This window comes from Bison bison, unplaced genomic scaffold (assembly GCF_000754665.1).
Source record: "Bison bison bison isolate TAMUID 2011002044 unplaced genomic scaffold, Bison_UMD1.0 scf7180017864345, whole genome shotgun sequence".
Taxonomy (NCBI): Eukaryota; Metazoa; Chordata; class Mammalia; order Artiodactyla; family Bovidae; genus Bison; species Bison bison.
In genome coordinates, this window is record NW_011494917.1 from 3,377,344 (window position 1) to 3,389,377 (window position 12,034).

Below are 12,034 nucleotides of genomic sequence, written 5' to 3' on the forward strand. Positions count from 1 at the left end.
ACTTGTTTATTGGTTCCGAGGCATTGCAGTGATGTGCCCACATGGGGCAGCTACTTCCAGAACCGACTTGCTACCCAGCCTAGTTTACCCCCACGCAGAGCCAAACTTTAGTGTAAATTGAATAGCATTACTTGGCACTTGATTCTCTTAGTTTAGCAAAGACAGTGCCTTTCTTTCTGGATGTTTGAGAGGCAAATGCTGTAGAAATCCATTATATGGGGGAAACAAAAACAGTTTGGCAATCAACCAGTAGCAAGTTTGGGAGCTCCAGTTTTAACAGGCTCTTCTTGATAGGTGATCAAAGGACGTTGTGGGAAAAATAAAACAGAAAAGGCCGTGACTTTGGGGTTAAAAGAGAAAGAGGATGCAAGCCTGGGTGTCAAAGTACTGCAGGTGCATTGAGAGCCCAACTCCCTGGAGTACTTCTCCAGCGCTCGGGATGTATTTTGGAATCCAAGTACTCCCACTTGGATTCCCCACCTTCATGTGATAAAAACCTTACACCTCCTTCACTCAGGTCTGTGCCAGAGTCCAGTTTTTATCTTCTGTCTCATGGGAATGATGTTGGGAAAGTTTTTACAAAGAAGGAATGGTAGAATTTGATTATAACCATTTTGCAATCCCTAAAGAATTACTGGGCTTCCCTGGTAGCTCAGTTGGTAAAGTATCCACCTGCAATGCAGGAGACCCTGGTTCAATCCTGGGTTGGGAAGATCCCCTGGAGGAGGGCATGGCAACCCACTCTAGTATTCTTGCCTGGAGAATCCCATGGACAGAGGAGCCTGGTGGGCTACAGTCCATAGGGTCACAAAGAGTTGTACACAACTGAGCAACTAAGCACAGCACAATGAATTACTGGCTGTAAGCGATACTCGTCAATGGCTGCCAATATCACGAAAAGAAAGAAAGCTAGACGTGATCTATATCTTACTGGTAGTGCATAAGAGCACATAGGAAGGAAGTTATCTTCACCTCCACCAAAATTAAGCCCGTCTGACCACACCTCAAGATCTAACTAGCACTTTGTAGAAAATAAAAGGGAAGGAGAAACATCATAAATGATACCCTGAAGACACAATGAGTAAAATGCAGAATGTAGCGAAGTGTATACTTGGAGACTTCCCTGGTGGTCCAGTGGTTAAGAACCCGCCTTGCAGCGCAGAAGATGTGGGTTTGATCCCTGGTTGCAGAAATCAGATCCTACTTGCTTCGAGGCAACTAAACCCATGACCACAAAAGGTCTTGCATGACTCAGAGAATTCCTTGTGCGCTGCAACTAAGTCCCAGTGCAGCCAAATAATTTTTTTAAAAAAAGATAAGTGTATAAAGAACTATATCTAAGAAACGAATCTAATTTCTTTAACGATGAGACAGAGGTAGAGAATGAGAGCGAAGACACATGTCAACCAGTCACAGTGTATGGCCCTCATTTGGATCCCAATTCAGACGATAAACATTTTCGTCTTTAAGTGTTTTTTAAAACTGTGGCAAAATATACAGAATATTTACTCTTTCAAAAATTATATTTAATTTTATTAATATTTTGGCCACATCAGATCTTAGTTGCAGCACGTGGGCTCTTAGTTCCCTGGCCAGGGATCAACCATTAACCCCCTGCATTGGAAATGCAGATTCTTAACCACTGGAGCACCAGGGAAGTCCTAGAATCTTTACTCTTAACCATTTTAAAATGTACCACTTAGGGGCAGTAAGTCCGTTCACATTTTTGTGCAACCATCCCCATCATCCTGGTCCAGTATTCTCTCATCTTGCAAACTGAAACTCCACACTCATTAAACAACTCTCATCCCCCTCCGCCTCCTAACCCACTATTCTACCATTTTTTCTACTATGTTTTTGTGAATTTGACTACTCTGGATACCTCATGTCAGTGGAATCACACATATTTCTCTTTTTCTGACTGTCTTATTTCACTTGGCATAATGTCATCAAAGTTCATCCATACTGCAGCATGTGACAGAATTTCATTCCTTTTTTAAGGCTGAATAATACCCCATTGTATATATAGACCACATTTTGTCTATTCATTCATCCCTTCTTGGACACTTGGGTTGCTTCTACCTCTAGGCTCTTGTAAATAATGCTGCTGTGAAAAAAAATATTTTGAATCTCTGACCAAAGTGATGTATAATTCTTTGCCCCTTTCCCTTTTTCTTGCTGGTTGGAAGATGTAGACTTTGTGGTCCATGATGTAGGTAAGGACAGCATCCCAGAGATGGTGAAATAATAAGATGGGAGAACCCTAGGTCTCCAGCAAGTATATGGAGCAGTTGTTGTTCAGTCCCTAAGTCATTTCAGACTCTTTGAGACCCATGGACTGTGGCACGCCAGGCTTCCCTGTCCTTCACTATCTCCCGGAGCTTGCTCAAACCCATGTCCATTGAGTCGGTGATGTCATCCAACTATCTCATCCTCTGTTGCCCTCTTCTTCTGCCCTCAATCTTTCCCAGCATCAGGGTCTTCTCCAATGAGTTGGCCCTTCACATCAGGTGGCCAGACTATTGGAGCTTCAGCTTCAGCGTCAGTCCTGCCAATGAATATTCAGGGTTGATTTCCTTTAGGACTAACTGGTTTGTTTCCTTGCTCTCCAGGAGACTCTCAAGAGTCTTCTCCAGCACCACAATTCGAAAACATCAATTCTTCAGCACTCAGCCTTCTTTATGGTCCAACTCTCACATCCGGGACTACTGGAAAAACCATAGCTTTGACTGCTGCCGCTGCTAAGTCGCTTCAGTCATGTCCGACTCTGTGCAACCCCATGGACTGCAGCCCACCAGGTTCTGTCCATGGGATTTTCCAGGCAAGAGTACTGGAGTGGGGTGCCATTGCCCTCTCCGTAGCTTTGACTAAATGGACCTTTTTCAGAGCCATCATCAAACCAGTCATTACAGAAGAGATGAGTAAAGATAACGCTGACAAATCTATTGCAAGAGCTGTACCTGTAGAAAGGGGCCTTAAACTGAACTTTTTTTGTTGTTTTTAAAAGATATATACATATTTATTTATTTATTTGACCACACCAGGTCTTTGATGTGCCTGTGGGATGATTTAATTGCAGGTTGTGGGATCTAGCTCCCTCCCCTGCATGGGGAACTTGAAGTCTTAACCACTGGACCACCAAGGAAGTCCCTACACTGAACTTTTCTTGACTCTACCTATTGATAGGGGAGGCACAGCTTTGCTTTAGCTAATATTTTCACCTTGCCCTGCATGTGGACATGATCCTGCCCCTGATGTTTGTAGATTTGGGTGGGAAGTCGGCTCCATCAATAAGGAAGCCTCTAGCCTTTGCTCGTAGCAGGGATATGGACATAATTCCTCATTGATATTCAGCCCACATGGCTTCCCTGGCTTTGAAATCAGCATACTAGTGAGGATCCATCTGTTTAATATGATATTTTAGGACTTAACTGTCATTTGTGATTTTTAGCCGGGCACTTTGATCAAGTATTTCAGTGCTGTTCCCTAACTATAATTTTATTTAATATATAAAGTATGATATGACTGTTTTGGTAAATCATATATGAAAACAAATTGAATTTCATTATTGCAATGACAAATTAAATTTTCTCATGCTTTATTTAACACTTTATTCCCAGAGTAATCCCTAATGGGCAATTAAACTAACTTACTGAGACTGAGGGCTTCTAGTAGGCCACAGTAACCATATGTTACATCAGACATAAGATGCTTAACAAAAGCAATTCCACTGAATTATGTCATCCGCCAGGCAAAATACATGCAGAGTCGTGTCTCATCCCCAGAAGGAGCAAAGCAATGTGTGTTTATGTGTTTCTGTTTTGTTCTGTTTTCTGGTACTGAGTCATCACTTGGTAAATGATCCTATTTTTTTTTTTAATTGTAGTTGATTAACAAAATTTCATTAGTTTCAGATATATAACATGGTTATATATTTTTATAGATTATCTCCATTTAAAGTTATTACAAAATAATGACTATATCTCCCTGTGCTGTATCCTTGTTTATTTTATACATAGTACTTTGTATCTCTTAATCCCCTCCCCCATCTCCCCTACCTCTCTTCTCTCTGACCGCTAATGGGTAATTTATTCTCTGTATCTGTGAGTTTGTTTCTGTTTTGTTAAAAATTCATTTTATTTTTTAGATTCCAGGTGTAAGTGACAACATATGGTATTTATCTTTCTCTGTCTGACTTTTTTCACTAACATAATGACCTTCTTGAAATATCTACATTGTTGCAAAATGGCAGAATTTCATTCTTTTATATGACTCAGTAGTATTCCATTCCAGTGTTCTTGCCTGGAGAATCCCAGGGACGGGGAAGCCTGGTGGGCTGCCGTCTATGGGGTCGCACAGAGTTGGACACGACTGAAATGACTTAGCAGCAGCAGCAGCAGCAGTATTCTACTATATATGTATACACACACACACACACACACACAGACAGACTTCCCTGGTGGCTCAGTGGTAAAGAATCTGCCTGCTAATGCAGGATACTCGGGTTTGATCCCTGGGTCAGGAAGATCCCTCGGAGGAGGAAATGGCAACCCACGCCAGTATTCTTGCCTGGAAAATCCCATGGACAGAGGAGCCTGGCGGGCTACTGTCCATGGGGTCTCTAAAGAGTCACATGTGATTTAGCTACCACACACACACACACATCTTCTTTATCCATTCATCTGTTGATGGACACAGGTTGTGCCATATTCTGGCTGTTGTAAATAATGTGCTAAGAATATTGGGGTGTGTGTATCCTTTTAAAAAAATTAATTTATTTTTTACTGAAGGATAATTGCTTTACAGAATTTTGCTGTTTTCTGTCAAACCTCAACATGAATCAGCCATAGGTACACATATATCCCCTCCCCCTTGAAACTCCCCACCACCTCCCTCCTTAAAAAGCATGTATCCTTTTAAATTAGTATTTGTGTTTTCTTCAGCTATATGCCCAGGAGGGGAATTTCTGTATCATATGATAGTTCTGTTTTTAGTTTTTTGAAGAACTTCTACACTGTTTTCCAGAGTGACTGCCTCAGTTTACATTCTCACCAACAATGGACAGTCCCCTTCTCCACATCCTCACCAACATTTGTATTTGTAGACCTTTTGATGATAGCCATTCTGACAGGTGTGAAGTGCTATCTCCTGGTGGTCTTGATTTGCATTTCTCTAATGATTAGCAAAGTTGAGCATCTTTCCATGTGCCAATCGGCTTTATGTATGTCTCCTTTGAAAAATGTATCTTTAGGTCTTCTGCCCAGTAAATGGTGTTATCTTGCTACACAGCAAGGAATCACAAGATCTTGTCAATTCGATCTCCTAAATCTATCTACATTTTCCAGTTCATCTGCTTCTCATCTCCACTGCCAGCTTCCTAATGCAAACCACTATCCCCTCCTACATGGGTTAGTGCAGTAATGTCTAAACTAGTCTCTTGGTTTCCATTCTGGCCTCTTCCTATCCACCTTTTTCCCCCCACAATAGCTAGAGAGATCTTTTTTAAAATGTAAATCTGATTATTTTATACTCAAGCTTAAAACTCTTCTTCAGGGGCTTCCCTGGTAGTCCAGTGGTTAGGACTCCAAGTTTCCAATACCAGGGGCCTGGGTTCGATCTCTGGTCAGGGAACTAAGATCCTGCAAGCCACACAATGTGACCAAAAAAAAAACCCAAAAAACCCAAATCCATTCTTCTTCAGGTGTGTATTTGGGCTGATCTCCTATTCTCTCTCCAACTGGTGGCACAGTCACCACTTCCCCGTTCACTCACTGTGCCCTGCCTGCTGGCATCCCCTCTGTTCCACAGACGCCAAGACACAGGTCCCTGCAGAGTTTGCAGATGTGTCTCCCCTTTTTGCAGAACACTAATGATCAAATAAATTATATTGAACATTGAGATAATAAAACCCCAAAACTCATCACCTCTCAATCATTTTACTGTGTCTTACAATGATCTGTGCTCTCTACTTACATTAATGTGCATTAGATGCTAATATGCATCTACACCAACTGTACACTGCAAATCAAGCAAACATTATAAAGCAAGGCTTTTTCTGGGTGTCAGAAAAAGCCAGTTGTTAGATATTTACTAGCGTGGCACTACCTGTAATAAAGCTTTTGTGCTTCCTTTCAATTACTTGAGCCAATAGAATTAATGAAGTTACCAAATAGTTTTCACATTGTAAAATCTCTTTGGTTTTCTCAGTCATGTTCCAACTCTATGAAGTAGGTATCATAATCTCATTTTATAAGCTAGGAAATAGGTGGAGAGATAATGAAATAATTAGGCCAGGAGGCAGCAGAGTTATACTTGAAGCTACGACTCCACAGTGCATGCTCAACAGAGTGTTCCTGCTGACAACACGAAAACTATCGCAGGGGGTGTTTTTGTTTATTTGTGTGTGTGACTGGGGAAACAAGGACTCTATCAGGGAGGGTGGGTATTCTGTAAAAGAGAGAACTGAGGGGCTAAAGGAGAGGCAGGGAGAATTCAGAGATGGGGTCTTATAGCCTTGGCATGATACTATAGCAAAATTATCAACCTACACCATTACTAATGTAACTTACTTACCATTACTAATGCAGGGAAAATCTAATTAATTACCACATTGCCATATCCAGTTATAATTTTTGGATGAAAATCTTCACGCTAATAACCAACAAATAATAAGTCTGGCTCATTGAGAAGGATTTTGTGAAAGTTACCAAATTCCAGTTATAAGTAAGCACTCAGGATGTAATATACAACATGATAAATATAATTAACACTGCTATATGTTATACATGAATATTGTCAAGAGAGTAAATCCTAAGAGTGCTCATCAGAAGGAAAAATGTTTTTCTCTGTTTCTTTAATTTTGCATTTTGTATGTATTTGAGATGATGGATATTCACTAAACTTATTGTGATAATCATTTCAGGATGTATGTAAGTCAAATCATTATGTCGGGCACCTGAAACTTACACAGTGTTGTATGTCAATTACATTTCAATAAAACTGAAAGAAAAAAATTTAAAAGGAAGGATTTTGTGATAGTGTTTTTTGTTTGTTTTGGCCGTGTCCCATGGCATGTAGGATCTTAGTTTTCCAAACAGGGATTGAACCTGCGCCCCCCTGCATTGGAAGCATGGAGTCTTAACCACTAGACCACCAAGGAAGTCCTGTGATGGTGCTATTTTTGCCTGTGTGAATGCCCCTGGAGGTAACATTTCCTCTTGGTAGAATGTTCCTGAGTAACTACGAACAAAGAGAATTTCTGCCCTAGAGAGACATTGGGCCCATATGGGACAACCAAGGACAAGAATCTGAGAATTGACTCAGCTCCTATTAATATCATTCTAATTCCCTCAACTCACTTGTAACATCCCCTCTGACTACTGCTTATCTTCTAATGGCTACCTAATAGCATTGTGGTGTTCTAAATTTACAAAACATGGAGGATTCCCTATTGTCTTCTTGAAAAATTTTCAGTCAACAGCGAGTTCTCGAGCTTCCCCTCCTTGACTTGCATTTGTGCCTTCAGCGATTAAATAAAACTTGACTAGTTAGTCATCTGGGAAAGTAAAGTGGTTTTTTCTTTTTTGGCCACTCTGCATAGCATGTGGGATCTTAGTTTCCCAGTCAGGGAGTACACTCTCGCTGCTGCAGAAGCAGTGTCTTAACTACTGAGTCACCAGGGAAATTCTGTATGCAGAATTTTGCAGTTTCTTTTTGGGTGCTGAGCTCTGTATCTGTCTGTGATGATTAATTTTATGTGTCAACGTGACTGGGCCTCAGGTGGCTCAAATATTTGGTCCAGCATTATTCTGGGTGTGTCCTTTGAGGGTATTTCTGAATGAATTACCATTTGAATCAACAGACTAAGTAAAGTAGATTGTCCTCCTCTATCTAGGTGAGCCTCACCCAATCAGTTGAAGGCCAAACTAGATGAAAAGGTTCAGGAAGAAAGAATGCACTCTCTCGGCCTGTCTTCAAGCTGGGACATTTATCACCTCCTGCCTTCAGATTTGGCCTGGAAATTACATCATCATCTCTCCTGCCTCTCAGGCCTTTGAACTCAGACTAGAAGCATACCTTCAGCTCTCCTGGTCTTCAGCTTGTCAACTGCAGATTTTAGGACTTCTGAGCCTTCATAGGGCTTCCCTGATAGCTCAGTTGGTAAAGAATCTGCCTGCAGTGCAGGAGGCCCTGGTTCAATTCCTGGGTTGGGAAGATCCCCTGGAGAAGGGAAAAGCTACCCACTCCAGTATTCTGGCCTGGAGAATTCCATGGACTGTATAGTCCATGGGGTTGCAAAGAGTCAGACACAAATGAGCGACTTTCACTTTCACTTTCAGCCTCCATAATCATGTGAGTTAATTCCTATACAGTAAATGCCTATCATCTAGCTGGACTTCCCTGGTGGCTCAGAAGGTAAAGCGTCTGTCTACGATGCGGGAGACCCCGGTTCGATCCCTGGGTTGGGAAGATCCCTTGGAGAAGGAAATGGCAATCCATTCCAGTACTATTGCCTGGAAAATCCCATGGACAGAGGAGCTTGGTAGGCTACAGTCCATGGGGTCGCAAAGAGTCGGACACAACTGAGCGACTTCACGTTCACGTTCACGTTCACATTCAAATGCCTATCATCTAGCTAGTTAGCTAGCTAGCTAGCTGTGTACTTCTCTGGAGAACGCTGACTAATACAGATATTGGTGCTGAGAGTGATCCTAGAGAACCAGAATATTAAGGATGGGTTTTCTGAATTGGTTCTGGGTTTCTGGAATTGGGTGTCTAATCTCATTAGATTTAAAGATGCTAATGACTCTATTTCCAGTAGTAAAGAGAATACCAATGATCTCTGGCATGATTGGCAATGTGTGCTCTGTGCTAAGTCACTTCAGTCATAGCTGACTGTTTGTGACACCATGGACTGTAGCCCACCAGGCTCCTCTATCCATGGGGTTCTCCAGGCACGAATACTGGAGTGGATTGCCATGCCCTCCTCTAGAGGATCTTCCCGACCCAGGAATAGAAGCCATGTCTCTCATGAATGGCAATAGAGATACCTAACATGTCTGCACTGGATATACCTAACTGACTAAAAGCAGAAATCCAGGGAGGGACTTCCCTGGTGGCTCAGCAGTAAAGAATCCGTCTGCAGTGCAGAAGAGGCAGGACATACAGGTTCAATCCCTGGATCAGGAAGATCCCCTGGAGAAGGGCTTGGTAACCCACTCCAGTACTTTACCTAGGAAATCCCATGGACAGAGGAGCCTTGCAGCTACAGGCCAAAGGGTCGCTAAGAGTCAGATACGACTGAGTGGCTGAGCACAAGCCTGGCAATCCCAGGAACCTGTGTGAGAATCCCGTATTAAGGGTATAGGATCATGGTGGAGGAACATAAAGCTGGATCAGATCTGGCTGCAGGATCTTTTCCCATGTTGGCCTCCAAAGTCAATCTGTGAATCCATTTCACAGACCCCACATCCTCTTTTCCTCTAGTGGCCCATTAGCATTCTCTTAAAGCTGGAAGGAAATTTGAAAAGGACAAATAGGAGAAGTCTGTTCTTATTCAACAATGTCACAATGTCTGAGAAGGATTGTTCTTCCCAATCCCTGTAAACACACACACACATTTTAAGACTTCCCATAAGCCATAGATCAAGGTCAATGTCCTAATCCTTTACTCTGAAGTTCATTACTAGGGTGATCTAGGCTACATTAATTCTCTTCTCTTACGGTCTTATATTTCAATTTATTCCTTCTTCTTTTTTCTTTAAAGGAGTCAAACTCTTTTTAAAAATTAATTATTTATATATTTATTTATTTTGGGTTGAGCTGAGTCATTGCTGCATGTGGGCTTTCTCTAGGTGCAGTGAGCCAGGGCTACTCTTAGTTGAGGTTCACTGACTTCTCACTGCAGTGGCGTCTCTTACCGCAGAGCACAGGCTCTAGGCACAAGGGCTTCAGCAATTGCAGCTTGCAGGCTCAGCAGTTGTGGCTCATGGGCTCTAGAGCACAGGCTCCATAGTTATGGCATACAAGCTTAGCTGTCCCGCAGCATGTGGAATCTTCCCAGGCTAGGGAACGAACCCATGTCCCCTTGCACGGGCAGGCAGATTCGTTTCATATCCACTGCACCACACAGGGAAGTCCAATTTATTCCTTCTATTTGATCAAAGCTTAAAGCAGCTCTCTTTATCCACTTGTCCTTTTTATATTTTTAAGGCCATTTGCTGAGCCTTAAAGATCACACAAGACTGTGATCTTCCTCTTTAACACGTGCCTGATCTCCTGTTTTTCCTGTTAGGTTTTCCCAGCTGATCTCAGAGCCCTGACAGCTTTTCCTAGCCCTAGGCTGAACAGACATAGAACTTCTTCAATTCTCGTATGGTTCTGATGCAGGATTCAATACGTCACTTGCCATTCTTACAATATCTTACTGTTTGTTTCTTTTCATGCAAATGTTCATTCAGCCAAAGCCTACTGAAATCTGACGTGGTGTCAGCTTGTGCCAGATGCTTTGATTAAACAACAAGAAAACCCACCATTTCTGCCTAGGAAGAGCCCATAGTCTAGAAAGCAAAGGCAATATGTAAACAAGTATATTATAGCTCATAGTCCTAAGTATCGCACATTGTGATGGGAAGAAAAAACGATCTTCCTCTGGGGGAGTTGATAGAAGGTCTCATAGGAAGAGACATTTCCATTAATCTTGAAACCTAAGTAGGAGTCTGCCAATCAGAAGGCAGTAGGGGAAGAATAGGGCATCTGAGTAAAGGGAATCTAGTGTGCAGAGGCTCTGAAATAATTGAGGAACATTCTGATATGTTCCAGGAGGTCTGATGGGTTAGGTGGGGCTAGATGTGTGGTGCATTGCGTGCACCACAGTTTGACGAGGTCAAACTGTGAGGGCCTGTGTGGAGAGGATTGAATTTTATTCTAGAGACAAGAAGAGAGAGGGGAGACTCTTTAAGCAGGGGAGTTGAACAATCATATTTTTCTGTTACATGTCTATTGTCATTGACCTCATGAAACGGCTCCAAACTTGTGGACACAGCCGGGAAAGGAGAGGGCGGGACAGACTGCCAGCATAGCATTGACATGTATACACTACCATGTGTAAAAAGCTATTAATAGCTCGTGGGTAGCTGCTGTAGAGCACAGCGAGCTCAGGTCGGGGTTCTGTGACAACCTAGAGGGGTGGGATAGAGGTGTGGTTGGAGGGGGGCTCAAGAGGGAGGGGACACATGTATACTCAGATTCATATGTTGTCTTAGAGCAGAAACTAATACAACATTGTAAAGAGCTTATACTCCAATTAAAAATAAATTAAAAACAATAGCAAACAAAAAACAAAGGGCTCTGGGTTTTGGAGTCTCTTAAAGGGGTGCGCCCTACTCGTTTAATTGAAGGTGCTTAGGGTAGCCTTTCAATAAAGACCACTCTGCTAATTCATTTTATTTATTTCTCCTACCTGTCCTCCAAATGCTGTCTTTCTCTCCTTGGCCAGGATTGGACATACACTGACAGCCTTTGTCTCTTTAAACCCCGTTTTTCTATTTTGACACTTTGTTCTGTTACTCTGACCTGGTCTTTATATGTACTGCTGATGTTTGCGCCCATCCCAACCTCGGTTTTAATTACTCAGACACAGCCCCTGGAACTAGCCACGCCCACTCAAGAAGTTGCCCGCTGATGAAGTTTGTCCTCAGTAGCGCGCCGTAGTAACGGCCGCAGAGCGCAGGCGTGGTTCCCCGCTGCCGGCGGCGTGTGTTCGTCTTTCCCAGGGCTCCCGGCATCCCGGAAGTTGGACCGCGGGCTCTTCACAGTCAACCTCCGGCCAGGGTTCACCGTGTGCTTCGCTCCCTCGTCCCGCAGTCACCAGCTCCCCGGGCCGCTGCTCTAAGTCCGCAGGTCTCCGCCGGCGACGGACCCATGGCCGAGCGCGGAGAACTCGACCTGACTGGCGCCAAACAGAACACCGGAGTGTGGCTGGGCAAGGGAAGGGTTGCGTGGCTCCCCCCTGCGCCCCCTTTTAAGTAGTTTT

General features: G+C 43.0%; 1 protein-coding gene across 1 annotated transcript in view; it reads left to right on the forward strand.

Annotated features, from left to right (window-relative positions):
* The first annotated feature begins 11,737 nt into the window (after positions 1–11,737).
* The window catches only part of GTF2F2 (general transcription factor IIF, polypeptide 2, 30kDa), a 125,999-nt gene continuing 125,702 nt past the window's right edge, over positions 11,738–12,034 (forward strand). The window contains exon 1 of the mRNA XM_010854623.1: positions 11,738–11,988. Within this exon, the coding sequence (XP_010852925.1) occupies positions 11,923–11,988 (66 nt within the window). The 5' untranslated portion in view covers positions 11,738–11,922. The remainder of the gene's footprint in view (positions 11,989–12,034) is intronic.